Source organism: Sander vitreus, chromosome 23 (assembly GCF_031162955.1).
Source record: "Sander vitreus isolate 19-12246 chromosome 23, sanVit1, whole genome shotgun sequence".
NCBI lineage: Eukaryota > Metazoa > Chordata > Actinopteri > Perciformes > Percidae > Sander > Sander vitreus.
In genome coordinates, this window is record NC_135877.1 from 11,302,696 (window position 1) to 11,327,625 (window position 24,930).

Below are 24,930 nucleotides of genomic sequence, written 5' to 3' on the forward strand. Positions count from 1 at the left end.
GCACCCTGACACTTCAGTCCCTGTAGCAATAGGCCTACAGATATTTAAAAAACTGCTAGACAGTCTATTTGTTGTCAAGTTCTCTCTAGCCTACTGTTTACTCGTTCACTGGTTGGGTTGATGGCGAGCACATAAACGAAGGAAGTAAAATGAGGAAAACCCTTTCTGCCAAAGAACTAATTCTCTAACACTTTATTTGGGGATATCAGAGATAGTGTACAAAGTGGAAATATGCAAATGTGTCTGTAGATCATAAATGTCGTTAAAGTTGCAACGGCTAAAACACATTCGAACACTGGGACAATCCCAGAAATCTGATTCAAGAGGCAAATTGCACACACAACATGCCAGAATATTATGAAAAATCTAATTGGGCAAGCTGAGGCCACCCATATCAATTGAAACGAGCCTTGGCTCTCCTGGGCTTTTTTTAACAAGCCAGTATGATCTAGGTCTACCTTAGGTCATTTTCTTCTCCCAAAACACACTGTAGCCTGCTTTACAGATTGTATTCATAATAGCCTACAGAGTAAAACTTTCTGATGCCTTAAAGCCCCTGTAACTTGCTACACCGGCACTGGTCTTTTCACTTCTTTTGTATGATTAGACTGGCACTGGTCTTTTCACCTCTTTGCAGAATGAGATTGATTGACATCTCTCTCACATTAACGTTGGCCACTTTTTACTATTGCCATTCCTATTGGTTAATGGAGTTGTGCAGGGCATTTGACTAGGTAACGTAAATTAATTAGAAATAAAAATTCTTCCTTTGACTCTAGTAACTGCTTAACCCTTGTGTTGACTTTTTTTTTTTAATTTTTGTTTTATATTAAAAAAAAATGGGACGTAGAAATAAGCGCTGAAAATGTGTATAAGAACATTTTTACAATTTAAAACGTTGGAAAAAGCAAAAACAAACTGTGAAAAAAAGGCGTCAAAAACATCTTGGAAAAATGTGTTTTTTTCAAGGTTGACAGGAAGACTTAAATAACGAAACCCTGTAAACATGTGTATGCACAAATGCACTGTACAGCCAAATGAGCCTTTTGTCATTTTTTATATTGTAACAGCATTAGAGGACCAACACTGTCCCCTTCTGCTGAGTTTGAGAACTGCACATAAGAGTGGTTCAGGTCTGTGTTCAAAGAGGAAATGAAAGCAAAGAGCAAACAGAGTGAACAATGGTGTCCGGGTTGGAGAGGTTTATGCCTCGACGCAGAGGAGGTCCAGGGTACGAATCCGACCTGTGACGATTTCCTGCATGTCATATTCACAGGTGCATAGCTAGCTAACCTTTTGTTTGCAGTTTTCCTAAAAAAATATATCTGGTGGCACAATTTGAAAGTTGTAATAAGTAATGTTTCAACTTTAATGTAACAATTATTTTGTAAGGTGATAATTATTAAAATATATGCCATTTGTGTTAGTTACAGTTGCATAGATGCTCAATAATCTCCAAAGCATCTACAACTTAATTTCAAAGTAGCCTAGCCTAGTTGTCAATATTTTTTCTAAGATACAAAATCTACTAAGATGATGTGTTCCATGAGGATAAAGAAAATTCCAAAAATGATATCCTTTGTCAATGAAAATACGAATTCATGTATTTAAAAGAAGGCATTAGCTGAGCCTAATCATATAATGAATAGTTACAAATTTTTTTTAAGTGTACAGTTTCTTTATGAAGGGAAGAAATGAAAATCGTATTGACCATTGGGTGTCTCACTTTCGTTCTTGAGTGATCATCCCTGTAAGTGTAGACAATCTTTGGTAGAATCGGGTTGGCTGGCCGATTAGAAACGAATATAGCCGAGGGTTGCCTCGACTTTTTTGGTGACGAAAGTCCGCCCGCCCCTTCCCAAGCCCGGTTCTCTCAGCTTGTCCTTCCCCCTACCTAACTAGCTACACTACCAGGCTGGAGTCCCCCGGCAGCACTGCACGCAACACACTGACTGCTGCGACTCACTCACAACCGAGGTGGGAAAGATGGAGCACAGAGACTCCGGCTTCAGCATATTGTTGGCGACCGATTCATATAAGGTAATGTTACCGTACTCATGGTGATTTCAGACAGATAGCTAGACTGGGTGGAGGGGAGCGGCTAATGGATGGGAATGGAAAGTCAAGGTGGTTTCATCATCAGTCCCAAGGCCATCACATTCTGTGGTCGGTCTACGTCGGTTTAAAGCAGGCCGAATGGGCAGGAGGAAGAGGAGGAGAGGGGTGGGGTGGTGCTTCATATATGGGGTACCAAATTCTGAAAGCAAGCATCCCCATTTGAGCTAACGTTAACGTTAGCCAACTTATATATAAAAACGCTCTATATAACGGAGCCGGTTTCCCACCAGCTTTGCTAGTCCCAGTGGTATCATGCTAGCTGTATCAGCTAAGCTTGCTAGCTCTCAGTGAGCGCAGCAGAGAGGCACAGGGGATTGTTATTAAAATAAGAAGAAGCTAAGCGAACGTTTATGTTAGCCAGCATGGGGCAATGCCTCACGCTTTCAGGAAATCGAAACCGAAAGTTACAAAGAGCATCAGGGATTTTTGCCTTCTGTGACACAGCTAAAGTCTTGCATGGAATTGAAATGCTCGGTGCCGATAAACGTTATTGAACAGTCGACTCAGCGTCACCAGATCGTACCACAGGCTAAATATTTTTTTTATAACGTTATACAGCCTATGCTTAAAATTAACGTATTTTGAGGAAGATTATAATTCGCGAGTCATAACCATGAAAACTAATAATGGGTACGTGTGTAATTTTACAAGACACTTATTGAAACGACTTATGAAACGCCTGCAAATCTACCCACATCGGTGGGGTTAAGCAAGCTGATGATGTGTGGAAGGGGGTAACGTTATGTGTCTGTAAGTCCATCAGTCTGACAATTTTTGTAATAGCCTACTATTACAAAATGATATTACTAGACAGCACGACTGGAATCATGTTCATATTATTCATGAAGACCGTTAAGGCCATAAGCTAAGATAAATCAATCAATAAATAGCTGGGCTTATTGGTGCATTCAAAACAACTGGAGTTGAACACAGCATACCTGGTTACCTTGCTGACACAACACAACACATTGCATTTTCTAACTATTTCATAATAAAATAAAAGTCAAATCATGTGTCAGCAGTTTAAATGCTTTGATTGTGAAGCTGCAGCAGTGAAAAAGTTTAAGCTCCACCTCAGAGCAAGCCCCCAGGCTTTGAAACAAATTGAATATAGTGGCGAAACAGTGGATTTACAACTCCTGGCCCGCACGTGATGAAATACTTTCTCCCATAGACTTACATGGCCAAAGACACTTCTGTAAATCAGTGGCTTATTTTTAGTGTCAAAACCCCTGCGAAATGACTAATTTCACTATCAGAATTTGATCCATTCGGTCCTATAACATTTCAAAAGTCTAGGAGAGCCTCACGATTAAATCATTTAATCCCCATTCAAGTTAGCGGAGGGCTAAACCGGAAGTAGCTGGCTCAGCCAGCTGGTTTTATACACTTTTTGGCTCCATGATGGCTTCATGGGCCACTGAGCAACTTTAATATGAATGAACGGGGCTCCGCCTCAAACGCTGTATCCCGTTCTTTTTTATAATACATCAATTCCTCTGAGTTACTGTCTGTGGCTGCTGTGGGAGGTAGACAGCCGTGCTCGCGAGCACAGACTAAAACCATAGACTGTATAAATGAAACCAACTAATTTTAAATTGTAAAATGGTCAAATTAACATTAGCATTATGGCACTTTTGGCATCATTGATTGTACAGAGGGCAAAATCAACGTAAAAATACGATGATTATTACACATCTGGCAATGCTGAGGCGACTGCAGGCTTTTTAAGCATTGATGGCAAATATAACAGTGAGTAGTGTTAAAGTCCCATAAGACCGACCACTAACAATGGAATACCATAAGACTACCACTAACAAACAATGGAAATGGAGAACAAATGCCCTTGCAAGTTTAAGGGATGTAGTATCTATTGCACGTAACAGGTGGTTGCCGGGACAGTTGCCATCTACGCTGACAGAAATGCAAACATTATAGAAAGACACCAGCAACAAAATACAATGAACAAAGTTTACAACCGAAAGGTTCAGACTGGGGTCACATAACAACTGCATACATGAACAATGAACTTTTAAATGTAGGCTGATGTAACAAGGTGATGTTGTAATAGGATTTATAGCTGTAAAGCTCCATTAAAATATTGGCATTTATGAATAGAGATGCACCGATTACAACTTTCTAGGCCAATTCCGATTTTCTTTGAGTTAGGCCAGCCGATACCGATTTTAGCTGATTCCGATTTCATTTTTTCTAACCACTTTACAGCACACACAAATATTTATTTTCTATCTTTTCTTTAATAGAAAAGGTTACATTTCTGTGTTAAGGGTTGCTATACCAGGCTGAAGTTACTGCTATTGTCTCTTTTAAAAAAAAACTGAGTTACACAAAAGTAAACAGTAAGCCTACCAGACAGTCATTTAGGATCAGATGTCTGAATACCTGAGGTCTCATAGTATGCTAAATTCACAGCTGTCACAATGTGTGGTTGTTAGGGGTGTAAATCACACTTTTTATTACGATACAATATTATATCGATTCTTTGGACAACGATACAATATTTACTGATATCACAAAGTCTGCCACGATACAATGTCGATTTGATTCAATTCATGGCCAATATGAGACTAGGTTTTGGGTACCGACCAAATTACGTCGGAACTACCGAGGATAAGCTCGCGCTTACGTGCTCTCAGGTACCAAAATTTGCCACGTTTGATTTAAAGTGAATCGGTCCTCTGTATTACCGACAGAATTTGGTCAGTACCCAAAAAAAAATCAGAGTTTGGTACCCAACCCTACATTTTACATTTATGTAACATGACATTTTTCTGACCCTTAAATCCAAACAGAATTACAGTGAGTAAATATGTAGGGGTTAAGGATTTTGTGGGATAAACATTTTCATAGAGCAGAATGGCTACAGTGAAGGTTGAACCTGTGGCCTTTAGGTAATGGGATGGTCTCATTAAGCATTATGCCTTAATGACTAACAGCTTCTGCACGCTTCAGATGTTGTGCTGTGTGGGGAGAGACACAGCATCACCTGAGAAACATCCTTTATGGTGGCCAGATTAGGGTTTATTGTGTCCAAACATTTCATTCTTAATACAAGGTTCTGCCATTATCTCATGTTCATGACACCTAAAATCCTAAAAGGGCAACAGTGAAGTAATTTGCATGTTTTAAAATAACAAGTGTGCCAGTAAATTACTGACTCCACCTGGACTTTCTATATTTTAATGTGCAGTGTGTACGTGTGTGTCTATATTTCAATCAATATATATTGGTGTTCTTAAGTACCTCCACCACTTTCAGGGTTTTATAGTACAGACAAAAGAAGGAATATATCAGAGAAAGTCAGATCAGAGATTACACTGAACATTAATCCATAGTCGGCTTTGCTCTAGACAGATTTAGTCTTGAAAATTGCCCATTACAGTTTGCCACAACCCAAGATGACGTCTTCAAATGTCTTGTTTTGTCCAACCAACTGTCCAAAATCCAAAGATATTCACTTTGCTGTCATGTACAACAAAGAAAAGTATAAAAAAAAAAAAAAATCCTAATTAAGAAGCTGGAACTAGCAAATGTTTGGCATTTTTGCTTAAAAAAAAATTATTTGACTTTTGAATTTCTGTCAATTGACTCATTGTCAGGGCACCCTGGTGGAGAGAGAGAGAGACCAAGAAAACGCTAGTTGTTGGAGCAGGGTTTCCCGCAGCACTTTGCAGTTAAGGCGCCGTCAAAAAGTATATGAGCGATATCCGCCATGTTACTCAGCGTCTTGTTTTCTCCCTTTCGTTCCAAAGCACACAGTTGAAAACCTGCAGGTGGAGACAGGCTCAGACATACACGCCGCTGTGGACTTGTCAGTCTCGCAAGTTTCAGGAAAGTGGCTGCATGTGTCTGACAATGCACAGAACATTAACCGGTAGAAGCCTACAGCTGTCCGCGGATACGGAGTGCGGAAAGTGTGTCAGAGGCTCCCAGACGGTGAACTGAGACTCCGTTACCTGCTTGTTGGTCAACGGTTAATGATCGGTTATTTAATTTCATTGTGCTTTCTTTTGGAAGTCTGGCTGCCAGAAATCACCGCTTACTAGCTAATTAATTAGCCTGAGGTAAATGATAGCTATCAGTAAACAGAAGGGACGTGGTTACTGGCGTCTGCGCCAGTTTTTGTGTGTGCGCCAGTGTTTGTGTATGGGTGTGTGTGGGTGTCGGCCCGTCCCCGCGAAGCTCCGACCTGCACACAGCAGAGGAGCAGAAGAAAGTAGCTGCACCTTCACAAAAATGAAGACTGAAAAACAGAACTATTTTGATACAAACATTTACTCGCCATGTGGCAGATAGCCATATAGATATAATTTATTAATTATATATTATTTAAATGTAATATTTAGTGTTTAATAAATAATTGTTAAATGTAGTACAGAGTCTGAAGTCTATTGCACAAACAAACAGTCGACGAATGCTGCAAACATTTGACAGCCAGTACGAATTGCCTGGGAGAACATACGTGTCACAAACGGCAATTCCACAACAGCGTGAAAGACGACATACTAAAAGAAATCAAAGACATATTGTGGATATTTAAAATGTCTTCCAGTTCCAGTGTTAAATATTCTTTAGAAATAAAAGTTTATTGATCTTTGAAAAGGTGTACCTGCATTATTATGCCATTATCATTATATTAGATGAAAATGGTCTCAGAACGACAATATTATCGTTTATCGCAATCATTTCTGGGACAATTTATCGTCCAGCAAAATTTGTTATCGTGACAGGCCTATTCATTCCAGACACATAGAAATATGTCAGACCTCCGTTTAATAAAACTATATCACCAAGGCTACATTGCTGTATGATTTATACTAAACTATAGGTTTCCATTTTATTAAACGATGGTCCATGTTGTCATTATACTATTATATTGGATAAAGAGTGAATAACCTCATTGGACTAGACTGTTAACACTGCGATTTGTGATTTTTAAAGCAGAGTTTGTGTATATACATCAGCATGTGGGCCAGTGAATGTGTACACACACGTGGTCAGGCCTAGTGTCATGTTGTGGGTCGACTCTATTTTGAGTCCTCGAAAGCCCAGAGGAAAGGACAGACAGGGGTCAAAGACACTGAGTAGTTCATTGACATTTATCTCTTCTCCTCACAAACTGTAATGAGCCAGGAGTTGTTTTCTTCCCTCTTCATACAGTACATGATGCATGTTTTTCTAGCTTGGGATCAAGCCTTTAGGCCATTTTCACAGGTTTATACCTGCGGCTCCAACGTTACTTTTATTTATTTACAATGGTGAGACATTAAATGTTTCCCAAGGTTGTAGTAACATCAAGAACAAGCCCATGACCTATATTTAGCCTTGTATTTTCTGTAGTAAAAGGTCTTCCTTCATCACTTAATTATTTCTGTAGCACTGATCTGCACTTTTTCTTTCATAGTAGTATTTCCTGAAGGCACTTGCACTTTTACCATCGATATTCAGTGAGTTCAGCTTATTACATCGCTGAGATTGAACCCCTGACATCTCTGGCCTCCTGGGGTTGTAAATGTATTGCCATTTCACGTTTTAAGCTACATTTTGTATGGCTATTGAAAGCAGATTACTCTGAAAGCAAATATTAGGTTACATAAGGAGTAAGTGAGCTGTAGCAGTTACTATCATCTTGTCAACCCTATTTGTGGAAGTTGCTCTTCAAATGCCCCGGTGTACTCTCTGTGGCAATCACTGGACTCATTTGGGATTTAATTGATGGCCTGATGGTTCCAGCTGACACTATATTTTCCTTTCTGTGTGTCTATATTTAATGTGTAGTTCCTCTCAAACAGTGTATGCTTTCTCTGTGTGTGAAACATGCCCGGACATGTCTCACACAGTACTTGATTGCACAGTCTTGGTTTTAACCAAACTGTTTAACTGTTTTCAGTATTGCCAATAGCGACTTTTCAGAACCCCTTAGCGACTGTTTTTCAAAAAAGCGACTAGCGACAAATCTGGCGACTTTCAGTATTGTCCAGCAAGCACGCAAGGTATTTCTCTCCTGTAGCCGCCAAAACAGTCTTCTGTTCTGCGACTGCGGAGCAGCCTCTCCCCTCTCTCCTCATGTAGGTAGGAGAGACAGCAGGACGCGACAGGAGAAAGCACCGCTGAGCTGGCCTGGACCTGGGCAAGCCAGCCTTCTTTGAGAATTCTTTATTTACTTCAAAGATAGGCTACCTAAGTAATAATTATAAGGTAAAATAAATTCCTGTATTGAATTTGTGATTATTTGGCTAAAGAGTTCTATTTCTTTCTATCTACCTTACTGACACAACCACTAAGCTTTATACAAATGATTGCGTAATGACGTCAAAAATATGCAAATGAGCGTATGACATCATCTAGCGACTTTTGGAGCTGGTGCTAGCAACTTTCATTGGAAAAGAGTTGGCAACACTGACTGTTTTAGGTATCAGTCAGTTGACATTAGATTAGATGATCACTAGAAACACACACAGCACTTGAATGGTATTTTCTGAATAATAGTAGAATAATGGAGAGCGTGTCTGTGTGGGAAAAGTCTGACATGCCTTGTCCCAATTGTGACATTTTAGTTCTGAAATATTGGTTTAACACAATAGATGTATTGATGGGTCTTTTGTTGAACTGGAATGTTTTCTCTAATCGCAGATAAAATATCACAATGGCAGTGCTCCGTAATCTTTGAGTTGTGACCCTGAATAGCTCCTGGGATTGTGTCTGTGTGAGCTACTGAATTCTTAGATTCCTTCATTTCCAAGCATGAAAATTTTGAGTTACTCAAATGTATTTATTGTTGCCCTGCATCCCAAAAAACTGCTCCGATGTCCAACAAAAAAAGCGTCCTGCGTGTGTGTGTCTGTGCGTGTGTCTGTGTCTGATATGAGCGTCAGTTATAGGGCTGGGCGATAGGGAGAAAATCAGATCTCACAATATTCTTGACCAAATACCTCGATATCGATATTGCGGCGATATCCTAGGGTTGACAATTGGTGCTCTAACAAAATATCTTCACACTTAGATTTTAGATAAATAATCATCAGTAATGTGGACATAATGTCTAAGTGGGGAAAAGGCAAATAATAGAACAGCTAGAACAGTCTGGTAAGTTCAGAAAAGTATGTCACTTTACTGTAATGCAGCCTGTAAAACCAGTAAAAGGCAACACTTGTCATATTACGATATCCAAAATTTAAGACGATATCTAGTCTCATATCACGATATCGATATAATATCTATATATTGCCCATCCCTAGTCAGTTATGCCAGCAGTTTATGTGCATACATGTTCTATTAGTATTATTCTAAATTAGTTTATTTATTGTAAATGGCCATGCTAACATGTCTCATCTCCTTGACGTTTGCTCTGTCTCTGCAGGTAACACATTACAAACAGTACCCCCCCAACACGAGTAAAGTGTACTCGTACTTTGAGTGCCGTGAGAAGCGGACCGATCCCACCAAAAGCAGAAAAGTCAAATATGACAAAACCGTCTTCTATGGCCTACAGTACATCCTCAACAAATACCTAAAAGGTAAGTCCTGACTCCAGAATTAAATTGTGCTGCTCAGTATTGAATGGAATAAAAGTGCCCTTGAGCACAACACTGAAGCGCCCACCTCCAACCCAGGAGGAGCTTCAAACACTGCCAGACTGAATGACTTTGCAACTTGTAGGTTTTGCCCTATGAATCCACCACCTCTGTTAATGATTACTTGTGCTTGTGGTAATATAAATGGGTTTCCAGTCAACTTAATAAATGAAGTAAGGGTAACACTCCAATACTTGGATTACATAACCCAGTTTTCTTTTTTTTCTTTCCTTTTTCTTTTTTAACTATTATTTATTAAAGTCAGCTATGCACATAATGCTACAGCCAACATTCTGTAGGAGCTGCCCAGTACATTATTCTTCTGTTGTCCACTGAGGCTCAGTTTGCACATACCAAAAGTCTTTTGTGGTGCGTTATTGGTCTCCTTGGAAGCATTTTATCTTATTGCTCTCCCGCCTCCAGTACAGGGTCAGACTAGTGCAGGGTCAGCTTAGCTGCATGCCTGGAGCTCCTCAAGATTGAGTGCATTGTTTGAGGACATTTCAGCAGGGCAGATGCTTCTTTTTTTGTGGCCAGCAGCAGCAGTCCTTTTACTCATTTATGAAAGAAAAAGGGTACAATGTGCTTCACATTGACTAGACTTTACAGAGCATAACACAAACCCCGCAGGTTTAGAAGAAAAAAGAGATGGAGAAAACTAAAGACTGAAATGAGGCAAAGTATATCCATCCAATATATTCAATGCTCCAATTAACTCAAGCTTGTAAAGGTGGATGTTTAAGTTCATCAGTGTGAGAGAGGGCAAGAGAGACGGAAACAGAAGGATTTGAAAGAAATAATTCATCTTCCGCCTGTCTCTTAAGAGGATTTCATGGTGCGGTAGCAGGGGTGCAGGGGAGACGGAGGGCCAGGGAGGACAGAGGGAGAGAAAACAAAAGCACAGCTGCTCTTTCACCGTATGAGGGAGATGGACCAGCTGTCTGCACGGAGCGTCACTCAGAGCTTAATGATTAGCCCAACTATTAGAGATGCATCCTTGATCCTCCAGCTTATGAAACCAATTTTGCATCATGATTCTTCTAGACGGGAGTCATCATGGAGTGAATTTTCTCTAACTGTATCTTCGTTCTGAAAGCACAACTTCTGCTTACCCAAACCACCATATTAGGTTTTAAAAAACGAACTTCACCATTAGGAGTTTCAACTGTTTGCATTATAGTTTTTCATTCTCCCAAAATGGAAAGTATTTGATTGAAAACAAAGAAGTGCTTTAGCCTTGAGATTACAGGTAGTCATGCCTTTTAGTGAGCAATGTTAATAAGATTTTGGAGACAGGTTGACAAATGTAAACGCGTTCCCACCGAAGCGTTTTGAAGAAAACAAATCAAGTCAAAGGAGAAAGTTTTAGATTTTGGAAAATTCGCTTTCAAGCTAAAAGTTAGAGGGGCACTCTCATGTCTGTAGGGTAAATCTGAAGCTGGAGCCAGCAGCCAGTTAGCTTAGCTTAGCACACAGACTGGAAGCGGTGAAACCTTGGCTCTGTCCAAAGGTGCCTTTTGTGTAGAAACGCTTGCATTTGTACATATCTTTCCCTGTTGTGGTTTGTTGTGTACAACCGTTTCTATGGTCTTGAAACTTGAAATGAGACAAGGAGATGGTTGGTGTGTCAGTATGCACGGGATGCTTCTAATTGAATTACAACAGTGGACAGTAGAGTAGCATTCCAATGCCTTCTCTCTCTATCAGTGTGTGTTTTTCCAACATGTCTTTCTGAACCTTCTTGTGCTTCTTCTTTCTTTTCCCCTTCCTCCTCTCCAGGAAAGGTAGTGACCCCAGAGAAGATCCAGGAGGCAAAGGAGGTATACAGAGAACACTTCCAGGATGATGTTTTCAATGAGAAGGGGTGGACTTACATTTTGGAGGTAAGAGACTGCAGAAAATGACCTGACCTTTTTTTTCAAGGTGATACTTTTGCAGTTGTACAAAGCAATTTTTCTGCATATTTGTGAGAAGAATCATCCATGAGAGACTATTTACAAGGAATGGGTTTATTGAGGGAAAAGTTGGATGTTGGGACTAGGTATTCAGGTGTACATACACAGCAGGTGCCAGGAGACACTAATATTTGAATTGATGTCCCTTTTATTAGAGAGGCTAGAGGTCTGTCTGTGCACACACACTCAGGACTCAGGAGGAGTGTGTTCCTGATAAACAAACTTAATAGAGAAAGCCTGCATTCTGATTAGTCATAAGGGTTACATTCTGCAGTAGCAAAGTTGTATCTCATAAAAACATTTTTTCTTGATGCGTAAGGGAAGCCTGCACGCTAAAATAAGAAAAATCCGTGGTTTTCCATAGGAGGAGGGAAAGGCATAACTAGTAAAATTCTTGAACTAGAAGTCAGATTCAGCAACTACAAATTAATCTCAGTCAGTTTATATATCTTAGAAAATGTGCATACAATGTTTCTGTTTTTTAAGAGGTACTGTTCAGCACCTTGGAGAGAGCGCTCTGTACTGACCACATATTTTCTCAAGTGAGGATAAGTTTCTACTCCTTTTTTCCTTTTGTCATCTCTTAACCACATTACTAAATCAGCTCTCATCCGGCAGTCTTGTTTTTCACAAAGTAAGTACATCTGTAAGTCAGTACACGGCCCACATCATGCATATATTGCTCACTTTGGGCAGTGGTGTGTATTACGGTAGTTTCTTTCATACAATGCACACTTTACTTTCAGTGTGAAATGCAACACATTTACTTCAGACCAGGTTTGAAATGCAGGAATTCTCTCTGAGTAAATTTGAGCATAATCTCACTGCCTTTCTTCCACATTGCCTCCAGGCACTAAGCAATGTCTGAAGGTTGAATCTCACCAGAAACTGTACCGACTCCAAATGTGTGTCACTTTTGTCTCCTTTTTTAAGGTCATCTCAATAACCAGTCCCTCCAGGATTTTGCGGCCTTTTTTTTTTTTTTTTTTGAGATTGTTGCGGCCCAAAATGCCTGATTTCGCGGGAGCTTTTGTAAAAAATTGCGATAAAAGTTGCGATGTCTTTTGTATGTTTGTTGCAATGAAGTTGCGAGAGACAGTGAAAATTGCAAAAAAAAGTTGCGATTAGTAGTTCTTTAAAAATTAAAAAGGAAACTTGTTTCGGGGAGAATAAAACGACTCCGGGCTGAGTTTTCCTAGGAACCTTACCAAAAAAGCTCAGGATGCTGCAAATGTTGGTATAATATGAAAATGGCTGGTGGGTTTAAGACAAAAAAATAATAATTTATTAAATGAATCAAATTTGAACATATGTGTCAGTGGCTTGTTGATCTTTACATTGTTAGTTAATTACCTAACCTGGCCTGGGACACACATTCATACGGTTTGATAAAGGACTTTAACTCATCATTGCACTTACAATAACGAGAGTAGCCGTCCTCAGTTTAGGTCATCGTGTCGTCTCATCTGCGGTTTTTCCTGCATCCACCGTGTGTGTTTGTGCGTGTGCGCATCAGTAGGGGGGGGAACCGTATGAGCAGCAGCCCCGCCCGCTGCAGAGAGCCGACAGGATTGAAACGGCAGCCGCTGACTTTAGAGTGAAAAAAGGTTACAGCGTACATTGATGATAAAATCTATGCAGGTTGGCAGGACGGTCTGAAATGTTTTGCACGGTCTTGCTGTACGTTTTGTTGGTAAATGTGAGATGTTCGAGTCTCGTCTTCATATCGGAAACCAGCTCTCTCTCACTACCGCTTGGTCAGTGGCACTCAGAGTCACATTATACTAACGTAAAGTCTGGCACGTGGGACTGCTGGGATTGGTTGAAGTCGCGGGAAACTCCGGTTATTGGTCAAATTTGTGGAAAAGTTGCAGTGATTGGTCAGAATTGCGAGTCGCACCAAAGTCACGGTGATTGGTGGAATTTGCGTGAATTGGCGACATCGCAAAATCCTGGAGGGACTGAATAACATAACAGTCTGCACAATCCACTAAGAAGAAAACTGTCACGATGTAAATCGAATTCTGAGTGGAATATTTGTGTATATGTGTTTACAGAAATACGATGGACACCTGCCTATTGAAATCAAGGCAGTGCCAGAGGGGAGTGTCATTCCTCGAGGCAATGTTCTGTTCACAGTGGAGAGCACAGACCCTGAATGCTACTGGCTCACCAACTGGGTGGAGGTAGGTTTGTTTTGTTTGTCCTCTGGGCCTAGAATGGATAGCGGGTTAACTACTGTGGCTCCAGACATGACTCAAGTGTATTATTCAATTAGACTGCATCAGGCAGCGAGGGTCTAACTACAGTCAATTCATCTTCAGTTCTGGACTAGCTTTGTAAAGTGTCTCACCCCTATGGCCTCATATAACAGTTTAGATTTTAATATGCTACCTGTATTGCTACAAAAACTACCTTGCTAGGCATATCAGTAAGATTTAATGGTTGGCTTTATTTGATTATTGATTAAAGACAAAAAAAATATTAGCAACATCTATGCCCTTTTTATTACATCGGAGAATTAACAGTTTAATAAAAGCCATAAACTAGATAGCTTGGCAGCTCGCCCAAGGGCACCTCTTATCTTTCCTTAAATCTCAGAATTACAGCCCTGTCTTGGCTTTTTGCTTAACCGCTGCTCAGAAATGTGCTGTGAATGCAACAGTCAGTCACACAAGTTGGCTGAAAAGAGCGAGAGCAAGCCGAGAAATAATTTCACTCCTAAAATCAACCCCTTGACTTGACCAATTTTCTGTTTCCTGAGGCATCACACATTTTGAACCTATTCTGAACTGTAAAGAATGTGTGTCAACTTTATTCACTTTGTATTTTAATTAACTCGAAAACTGTGCCAGAGATGAAGGGCCACTAGGTTCAAAAAGATTTAGTTCCAAGCCTTCTTTCTTTTTTATACATACAGTAGCTGCTTTGGTGCAGTTTATCACGTAAATGGTATTGTACCTTTTGGATATTCCAGCATCTGGTCGTTTTTACACTTTTCAAATTTACTGTACAGGCACGTGAGTAGTACCAATCTTCTCATCTAACCCTCAGCAAGAAAGCAAATGAGCATATTTCCCAAACTGTTTAACTAATCCTTTAATCATCATATTCATACTGTGGGTTTAGTTTTGTTATCAGGTGACATCGAAGCATGTTTATTACACACAAACTTGACAGCAAGTGTTTTATGTGAGGAAAAAGTACAGCAGAAGTGAAATAGATTTTTTGTTTTTGAAGCAGGCAGTCTGGTGTCTAATGCAGCCTTCTTAGTGCTGCGTTTATGACTTCGAGCTAATGCACTCTCTCTGTGTGTGTGTGTGTGTGTCCTCGCCGAGATGAGGAAGATCTCAATGCTGCATGAACGGACTGTCCTCTGTGACTCTGCAGAACTAAATTCATTTACCATTAGCGATGTCTTCACCATGTCTCTGCCTCTCTCTCTAACTGCTCCCTTTGACTGATGCTCTCTCTGTCTGTCCTTCCTCATGTCAGCCCCATTCATAAATATCATGTTTGACCTCTGCCACAGCGGAATCCTGCAGCAAGTTTTTCTGAAGATGATTAGACAACAACAACAAGCTTTCTCTGTTTCAATCCATTGATGCAAAAAGAAAGCTTTTACAAAAAGCTGTACAAAGGAACATTTGTTCAAGTCATTACAAATTACAAATGTCTCTTTGATTGGGTATAAGTCTGTCTTTTGTTAACTGAAATATCTCAGCAAATCCAGTGTTTCCTGAATGTTGACTAATTTCAGATCTATAATTTGACAAATACAGTCAACTATGACAAATACACCAATGAAAGGGAGCAGTGCTTGAACGTAGGTCACCCACAGCCAAGAGCACAGTCACAAAACACGCACACACACACACAGTCTCCACGGCGCTCCACGGCTGATATAAATACATGCATAAGCACACACACACACACACACACACACACACACACACACACACAGTCATTCTTCATTGCTCATGTTAAGTTAGCCATAGCGTTCAGCCTGGTGTCCTTGGGCTATTTCTCCCCTTTACTCTTGCTCTCCCTTCTTCTTTTACTTTTCTTTGTCGTTCTCTCTGTCATATTCTCTTTTTTTCTTTCTTGTTCTTTGTTCCCCCCTCTCTCACTCTCGTTCCTTATCTTCCCCCATTTTGTTCTGGGACTTTGACAGAGAAGGTGTGTGTGTGTGTGTGTGTGTGTGTGTGTGTGTGTGTGTGTGTGTGTGTGTGCGCGCAGTCACATGAGTCCATATTATGGTTTAGATTATAATTAGTTTGAGGAGGCATGTGCCCTCCTCAGGGTTATAGGGTGAAAACACAGACTGCATAGTATTAGTAGGCAAAGTGAAGTGAGGAATTAGGGCTACGTTTTTTTTCTCGGGGTGGAGGGAGGAAAGAGGGCTGTATATCCTGGTGTTTTGAATGTTTGTCATGCTTGTTCTCTTTATCTGCTGCTAATGAGGTTTAACACACACGTACTTAGCTATCATTCCGGTGATACACACATGGCTTCATGTTGCAAACACAGTGTGTCATTTCATAATAATATCAACATCCCATATGACCCAGCGGTCATCAGAGTCATTCTTGGTTAAATAAGTTGTAAAAAAAAGTATCTATTTGTCTGAAGATGGATGTATGTTCAGGACGATAGACAGGCAGACCTTCACACACACATGTGCTGTACACTTATGATGGTAGAAAGTGTGTATTCATGACATTTCCCAGGTGGTGGTGGTGGTGGTGAGTACAGATAAGCCACTTGTTTTGACATCAAAATCTGTGACTCTGGTCCAGAGTTGACATTAGGCATTGAGGAATGTATTTTTTTCCGGAGTTTGTCTTGTATGAATGAGCAGCCCCCTTTAATCCCTTTGAGTGTTGGTTTTGGGTTTACTACCAGTTTGATACTGGGAAAGTGGGGTGATTGGACCAAACATGCATTGGTCAGTTCAGTGCTGAAAAGACTTGCAACTTTTGCTGTTTTAATGTAACTTAGATTTAATGTTCGCATATAAATGTTTGTTTACATAGGCTCAATAGGCTTGAATACAATGTTGTTGTTTTTTTGCTGAGATGTATTGTTAGTCATTGGTGCATGAGGGGAAATTAGAAGAAATGAAGCTTTTTAGTGAAACAGTCTGACACCCTGAAATAAAAATAAAATGTAGTAATCTGGACTCTCCTTTCTTCCCTCCATCAGACCATTCTGGTTCAGATCTGGTACCCCATCACTGTGGCGACCAACTCCAGGGAGCAGAAGAAGATCCTCGCCAAGTACCTCCAGGAGACTTCTGGGAACTTGGAGGGACTAGCATACAAACTACATGACTTTGGCTACAGGGGTGTCTCCTCACAAGAGGTATTCTATATACAATACAGTAGATATTGTTGAGCTTAACCCTACAACGGTGGAAACCTTCACTTTTTTTTTTTTTTTAAGCTTGAAAGTTAATTCCTGACATTGGAAAAAGTTTCATAAAACTCACGGTCCACTTACTAGCATTTTCCTGAGCCTTCACAGTCTTGGGATGGAGTTTGCTCAGTTGTCACAGAGATACGTCTGTTGACCTAGTACTTAGTAGGTGTTCAAATTTCATCCGCACCATAGGACTTTGGTAATAATAGTTTGACAAAACAATCCTGACTCAAGGTCCACTAACTAGCTTTTCCTGGACCTTTCAACCGTATTACACAGTGTGTTACGGATGAAAGCGCTGGAAAAAAGCTAGTGAGTGGACCGTGGGATTGGATTTAATCAAATATTTAATGTTTTTGTCTTCTGACATAAAATGTGTAATGAATTGAATTTAATGCCTTTATTGTCATTGCATTAAGTACAATGAAATTATAGAGCCATTAGTAAGGTGCATCATCATTGTAACACACACACACACACACACACACACACACACACATATATATATATATATATATATATATCTCACAACACATTCATTGCGCACACACACACACACACACACACACACAAACACACACACACACACATACATGTACCGAATACATCTCACCCATCATTCATAGCAAACACATCTTTCCTGCAAGCATTTCCTAACCATAACATAAAAACACAACTTGCCCACTCTCACACTAAGTGGATAATAAATATTCTAATGTGGATAAAGTGCTGAGTAACAGTGCAAACTGCATCATTAAAAAAAGTTTAGCTTCATTTAAGACTGTTATTGCTTTGGGAAAGAAGCTATTCCTAAATCTACTAGTCCTTGTTTTTAGACATCTGTAACGTCTCCCTAAGAGTTCAAACAGTGGGTGACCAGGGTGAGAACAGCCATGTGTAATTTTGGTGGCTTTTTGACAACCGTAGACATAATTTGCTTGACACTGCCCCAAAACAACTACCAAAAACAAGAAAAAAACCTCCATACTAGAGAGCCGTAAGCCGCTGCACTCGTACGTGCCGTCATTTTCCCCCTTTAGTTCCAGAGAGAGTCGCACATGGGGACAATGGGACGCCTTTGCCCTTTATCTCCCATAACACAATCTCCCTCCTATTGCAGACTGCGGGCATCGGGGCCTCCGCCCATCTGGTCAACTTCAAGGGCACAGACACGGTCGCCGGCATCGGAGTCATTAAGAAGTACTACGGCACCAAGGACCCTGTGCCAGGCTTCTCAGTGCCTGCTGCAGAGCACAGGTAGACGCCTTTCTCAACATGTTATTTATTTGATGTTGCTCATTGTAGCTTTGTCCCTGCTCGGAGACGGGATGTTTCTCCTTGTAGCCCACATTCCTTAGCTGTAGCTATAGAGTGTTTCATGGTTTTACCAGAAGAACGTTTCCACTGAGATGTAGGGCAGTAGTTCACCACCCACTTTAATCGTTACACCAGTAGTATAAGACCTCCAAGTAATCATGGGCGACTGCCAACGTGCTCACTCTCTTTTAAGGGATGTGCAAAGGTTGGCAGAAACGTTTATGCATAACATTTTGCCCCCGGGAGGCTGCTAAATTCCTGTGCAGATTGCTAAGGATCAGCATAAGCCGTGTGTTCACATATTCCCCGAAAATACTAGTATACAGTAGGCACACCTCGGCTCTATTCATCTCTGGTGAGAATGTCCACGTCTTGGCTAAGAGCCAGCTCTGGAAGCAAACCTTTTCACGCACACAAGCCAAATTCATTTCCAAAATAGAAAACTTGTTTCAAATAACAGCTGGTTAATCAACAAAGCTGTTGATAAAGGGAATTTATCAGCCCGGGTGAAAATGCACTCATCATTTGGCTGACGTTGGTGTTGATTTGCTCCCCCGATTAGAGCTTGGTCACCCTCACACCAGTTATCTGGTTCATCTATCTCAGACTGTGAATGGGGCTACGATTGGCTGGATGTGAAGATTTTGATTGGCTGCTGCACTGACGCACATGCCCCTCACATGTCTCTGGTGTTGTTTTATGGCACTGATCCATTTATCCTGCACACACACACACACACACACACACACACACACATACTTTCTCTCTTTCTGTTTCACTCTCATGCACACAGTCACTTCTTCCTTGCCACCAGGGCAGTTACTGCTGCTTCAGCGCACCCTTCTTCCTCGCACGAGTGCATTGTGGGATGGCGGCAGAAGTTGTCATAGTAATGGTTATGTAATGGCGCCCCTCCTAAAGTCTGTTTGGTTTCTACCTCAGAGGGAGGAGTCACAGTGAAATTCCGCATTAATTTTGATGTAGAAGGAAAGTAATGGGCTGGTGTTTTAGAGCAGGGGTGTGTCAACTTCAGAGCTCAGCAGAGTATTCTCCAGTGTTTACAGTGAACCTTCACTGTAACAGAAATGGCCTGGGAAGAAATAAAAATGAGTTTCATAGACGAAGTAATGGTCAGATCTGCACTGTATGGAAACTGAATCAGAGATACAATTTAGAACTCTGTTGTTTGTGTGAAATAGTATCGCTCTTAGTTTTTTTTTTTTGTTTCTTTTAAATCTTGTAAAGTAGCTGAGGTTTACTCTGTGTACACTCGACAGGTTTCACATGGAAGCTAGTAGCTCCTAAACAGAAACAAAGTTTCGGGCACCTTCATTGTATTGGGGTGGTGGAAGGCATTTCAGATAGCTCATAACCTCAGCACATAAAACTGAATTCAGGGCCAGCTTTGACTGCTGAAAAGTAGAAACAGTGTGTCCTTTTTTTTGTAATTTGGGTAAATATGTCATTGCCTTTTTAAATGTAATTCATCTGGTAACTAAGATGGCTACATCACACCTATTTCAACCTTAAGAAAATCCAGTTTAGCCCAGGTTTGGTTTCATCCAAGACTAAAACCTGGAGTGCACTGCCCTCTTCTGGACGATCTTTTGCATTAGCATTTGATGAATAATGAAGTCTTCTTGTTTAATGAGAACATTTTTTACCTTTTTAATGTGCTTCTCCTCATGTTCAATTTCTCAGATCCCCAGATCCCCACAAATCTAAAGTTCATGCTAGCTGCAGTTCATTGCTGTTGAACCTCTTACTCTTTGCCTTCTCTATTTTTAGAATGAATGGTGGGAACTTTTTATTTGTTCATGTAAAGCACATGTGTCAAACTCAAAGCCCACGGGCCAAATCCGGGCCCTCGCAAATTTTGATACGGCCCGCATATCATTTTAGGTTCACAATACATTTTGGCCCGCCTAGTTGTGGGCCAGACCAAAAAGACAGGAAACAGTTTTTCAAACTGTAATTACGCGACACTCATGGCAGAATTTGGCAGATTGCCGACTTTGAAACTTTGCTAATTCAGGCTGTGAAACAGGTTGTTGTGAGTCGGCTGTGTGGTAGCATAATCATTGTTTTGCTTGATTTGCTTAACTCTAAGGAACGTTTTTTTTTTTTTTTAGGACTTTATGTCGACCAAACTGTAAGTGAGAAGACTATATGAGACATGCAATAATACAGTCAAAACTATGTTAATTTTTCAATTAAATAAAAGCATGTCAATGAACTAAACATGTCTGGCCTTTTGGTGTAGTTCTCATTTTCCAGTGTGGCCCTTAGTGAAATAGAGTTTGACACCCCTGATGTAAAGCATGACCCTAACACTCTCTAACCAAGCCCAGATGTTGTCCACAATATGTTATAGTTTTGATCAATCGTATGGGAAGAGAAATCACTGGGACAAAGAATAAGGATTTATCTGCCGTTCTCTCTTCAGTACCATCACAGCGTGGGGGAAGGACCACGAAAAAGATGCCTTTGAGCACATCATCAAGCAGTTCCCCAACGTGCCCGTATCAATCGTCAGCGACAGCTACGACATCTACAACGCATGTGAGAAGATCTGGGGAGAAGACCTCCGGTCGCTGATAGTGGCCCGCAGTGCAGATGCCCCATTGGTTATCCGACCAGACTCAGGAAACCCGCTCGATACGGTTTTGAAGGTGTGGTCACGTCGACATCTTGGCTTTCAATTAGAATGGCTTAGAAAACAAGCCAGGACACTAAATCCCCCCCTTTCTCTACCACTTTTCCTTTCTTCTTTTACTTCTGTCAGGTTTTGGAGATCCTGGGTAAGAAGTTTCCGCCAGTGGAGAACTCCAAAGGTTATAAGGTTCTCCCTCCTTATATCAGAGTCATACAAGGAGACGGAGTTGATATCAACACACTGCAAGAGGTATAGAAACATGCTACTTATCCATGCAATGTACTAGGAGACACAACACTACCATGACAATAGTTGTGTCTCTCACATAATGTTACTGTGTGCGTTTTCCCACAGATAGTGGAGGGTATGAAGCAACACAAGTGGTCCATTGAGAACATTTCCTTCGGGTCCGGCGGGGCTCTGCTGCAGAAACTGACCCGAGATCTGCTCAACTGCTCCTTCAAATGCAGCTATGTGGTCACTAACGGACTAGGGGTGAGTACCGATACATTAGAATGTAGTTATTGTGTTTCATGGCCATTTTGTAACAGTTGTGTTAGTTGAACAGTGAGTAATAAACAATTTACAAGTTGGCAAGAGTCTGCAGATGACCTGCCAAGAGTTTTTTTTTGTTTTGTTTTTTTTGTCTTTGGAACGTAGAAGAAAGAAAAGTACATTCTCATTCCTAAGGGTTGCGTGTCTTTGTTAAATACTTTCAATTAGCCATTAAGTTGGTTTTCAGTGTCTTAAGACAGTTTATATATGACGGAGCCTTTGATAAATCGGTACAGATCTCTGCTTAAACCCATGTTTTGAAATTCCCGTTCCGTTTTAAAATGCGATATTTCTTTTCTGTGTGTTGGGAAAAGGTGAATGTGTTCAAGGACCCAGTGGCGGACCCCAACAAGAGGTCCAAGAAGGGTCGCCTGTCTCTGCACCGGACACAGAGTGGCGACTTTGTCACCCTGGAGGAGGGCAAGGGCGACCTGGAGCAGTATGGCGTGGTGAGTTAAAAGGCTACAGTAGCACACAGACACTTTTGTACATAAACACGTTTTAAAGTCTACCAAAATCTTCTCAGCAACACTGACCTGCCCCTTTTTTTGTTCTGTTTTCCCCTCTTTTTTTTTGCTCTGCCCCTTCTTCCCTCCCTTGTCACCTGTCCTTCTGTATCCCTGTTTCTTTTTATTTACCCTCCCTCCAACTTGTTTTTCTATTCATCTCCAGGACCTGCTGCACACAGTCTTTCTGAACGGAAAGATTGTGAAGACGTACACATTTGACGAAGTCAGAGACAATGCTCAGCTCAAAGAGAGCGAGCTTAATGTGCTGCTGGACTGAACACAGCACTACTAAATCCCCACCCTCCACCCTAACCCCAAAACAAACCCCCTCCCCTCAACCCTTCTTACTTTTGGGCGCCGACGCAACCCCAGAAAAAGGAGGCGGTGTACACTAATAGATCCCTCCCCCAAAACGTTCCTAAAAACCCGAGACTCCCTTAAAATTCACAGATCCTCACCCACAGTTCCAAAATGCTGTTGTTGGTTCTCCAACAGAGTGGGGGGAGAATTTGGAAATTTGCACACCACTGATGAACGGCGAACACCCCATGAGTGTGAGAAGGGGGGTGGGGGGGGAGATGAGAAAATGTGTGTGAGGTACAGTAAGCAACTAATGACAGACATGTCGAGGGATAGAAGTTGCGAATATGATGATAAACCGTGCGTTCACTCCCATGTGCCACTGCCCCAAATTGAACTTCGGCATATTGCACTGATAGGCTAGACATATTGCAACCTAAGAATGTGACTGGCTGCTGATAGATCAGCGGACTTTAGTAAGATGATTGCGAATGAGCTCCGGGCAGCTGCATGTGGAGTGGACCCATGGTGAGTCAAAGTGAGAAAGATGATGACAGAGAAATATGAAGCCACACCAATGACCGTGCTCCGTGAGTTGTGTACAGAACTGTTAAGAAAAAAAAAAATACATGTCTGAATCTACTTTAGCTTTGTCTTTTATGTGAAGGAAGAAAAATAATGCACATGGTTTATAATGGTGCACCGATAACATTGACAGATAGCAGCTAAAATGTTGCTTCTACTTGGAAACAAGGTCATAAACACACTGTCATTATGGGTGATGAAGGAATTCATTTTCCCCAGTTTTCTTGTTTTTAGTTAGTAGTTTTGGCCCAAATTATAAAAGGCCAACATCTATCACGTACTTCCTGAATATTGTGTACTTTTATTTTGCCAAATAAAATGTTATGGGTGCATCTCTGAAGGTATATAAACGATTATCTACTTGCCATTATATTGGCCACAGAGTGTTCACATCATGAAGGTCCAATCATACCACGAAATCACAAATTCTGTTCACGGAGGGAGGATGAAACCATTCTCAAAGAGATGTTTTCATTGTTTTAAATTTCAGAAACGTGTAAACAATGGATTTTTTTCCATCGATAATTCCAGTGTTGTCAAAGCCACAAATCTTTACAAATTGACAAGATTAGATTTGAGTTAAAAGTTTCAGATTGGGTCTTCACGATGGTGAATACTCTGGAAACCAGTCTTTGCTGTATAAGACCAAGAGTGTAAAAAAAAAAAAAAAAATATATATATATATATATAACAGAAATGGTCTTCACTGGAATCAAGATAATCTATGTTTTATGAAAGATTATGTGGCTCCTGGGCTGCAATGTATGTTGTGTGTGTGTGTGTGTGTGTGTGTGTGTGTGTGTGTGTGTGTGTGTGTGTGTGGAGATTTTCTTCCTTTTAAAAGATTGTGTATTCCTTTATGCAAATGTACACTAGTTTGATCGGGGGAACTAGAGAACACTCTTCCTTTTACTTTGCCGGCCTTTTATTCTGAAGGGAGACACAGCGTTGTGACAAACGATAAAGTAGCGAGTGTGTTTTTTCTTTGGGGCAATGTAAAAGCAACCAAAAGGCAGAAAAGTGAGACGCGGGATCAGGAATAACTTCCTGACAGTAATGTCCCCGCCATGCTTTGGCAGTTGGTGAATCGTTGCCCTTGGGATCACTGCCTTAACTAGGGAAAAGCAGGGATACTTCAACAGCTGTGTTTCTGCAAAAATTGTAAATGTGGCCAGTGGTGTTTGGATTAATTGCCCAGGTATGGGATCTTGCTGATAATGCCTCACTAATCTTCCCATTCAGAGCATCCCAGTGGAGTGCCACTCCTGTTTGCAGGTGTGTTTAGTCACATTGCTGAGTTGGCCATTTCAGAGTGAAGGGATTATTCTTTAGCAGAGCTTGGAGGGATTAAAGAGGAGCTGGTGACATCACAGCAAAATAAATATTTGGCAGAATTCTTCAGGCTGTGCAGTGTTCCTACCACCTATTTAATTCTAATGTGTCTTAATACTTTGATTTATGACTAAATGCATACAAAATTAGCGGCATTCCCATCAGCTTCAATTGTATTTTGTGTGTTTAGTGCTAATTAGCTAATGTTGGCATGCTAACACGCTAAACTAAGATGGTGAACATGGTAACTAGCATACCTGCTAAACATCAGCATGCATTGCCATTGTGAGCATGTTAGCATGCTGACATTAGCATTTAGCTCAAAGTATCTCACAAAGCCACTAGCATAGCTGTAAACGGTCTTACTAACACTTTTAAAACTCCAGGAAATCCTTTATTCTTTATTCACACCCTTTTTTAGACTTTGTTATCCAATACTGGAGTAACAACACAACAACAGTTATTATGGGGTGCACTTTAGTAAAACTCTGATTTTACTGTTTTGATACTGTCTCAGTTCTTACCTCAGAGAAATATTATTTTGTATGACAAAGGAGAGAAAATATGCCAGAAATATTGCAGTAAAT

The 24,930-nt window shown here is 40.7% G+C and overlaps 1 protein-coding gene across 1 annotated transcript; it reads left to right on the top strand.

Moving 5' to 3' along the window:
* Nucleotides 1–1,246: 1,246 nt before the first annotated feature.
* On the top strand, nucleotides 1,247–23,341 carry nampt1 (nicotinamide phosphoribosyltransferase 1). Its single transcript, XM_078281555.1, has 12 exons — nucleotides 1,247–1,276; nucleotides 1,903–2,040; nucleotides 9,500–9,656; nucleotides 11,493–11,596; nucleotides 13,726–13,854; nucleotides 16,874–17,032; nucleotides 18,210–18,346; nucleotides 20,853–21,078; nucleotides 21,192–21,311; nucleotides 21,417–21,557; nucleotides 21,932–22,066; nucleotides 22,290–23,341. The coding sequence occupies exons 1-12, from the start codon at nucleotides 1,262–1,264 to the stop codon at nucleotides 22,401–22,403; spliced, it is 1,575 nt and encodes a 524-aa protein (XP_078137681.1). The 5' UTR covers nucleotides 1,247–1,261; the 3' UTR covers nucleotides 22,404–23,341.
* Nucleotides 23,342–24,930: the final 1,589 nt, after the last annotated feature.

Excerpts from the sequence above, each read along its gene's own strand:
- nampt1 (XM_078281555.1), top strand. Across the intron at positions 11,597-13,725 it reads GGTGGACTTACATTTTGGAG|AAATACGATGGACACCTGCC; the intron begins GTAAGAGACTGC and ends ATGTGTTTACAG. Across the intron at positions 18,347-20,852 it reads GTGCCTGCTGCAGAGCACAG|TACCATCACAGCGTGGGGGA; the intron begins GTAGACGCCTTT and ends TTCTCTCTTCAG.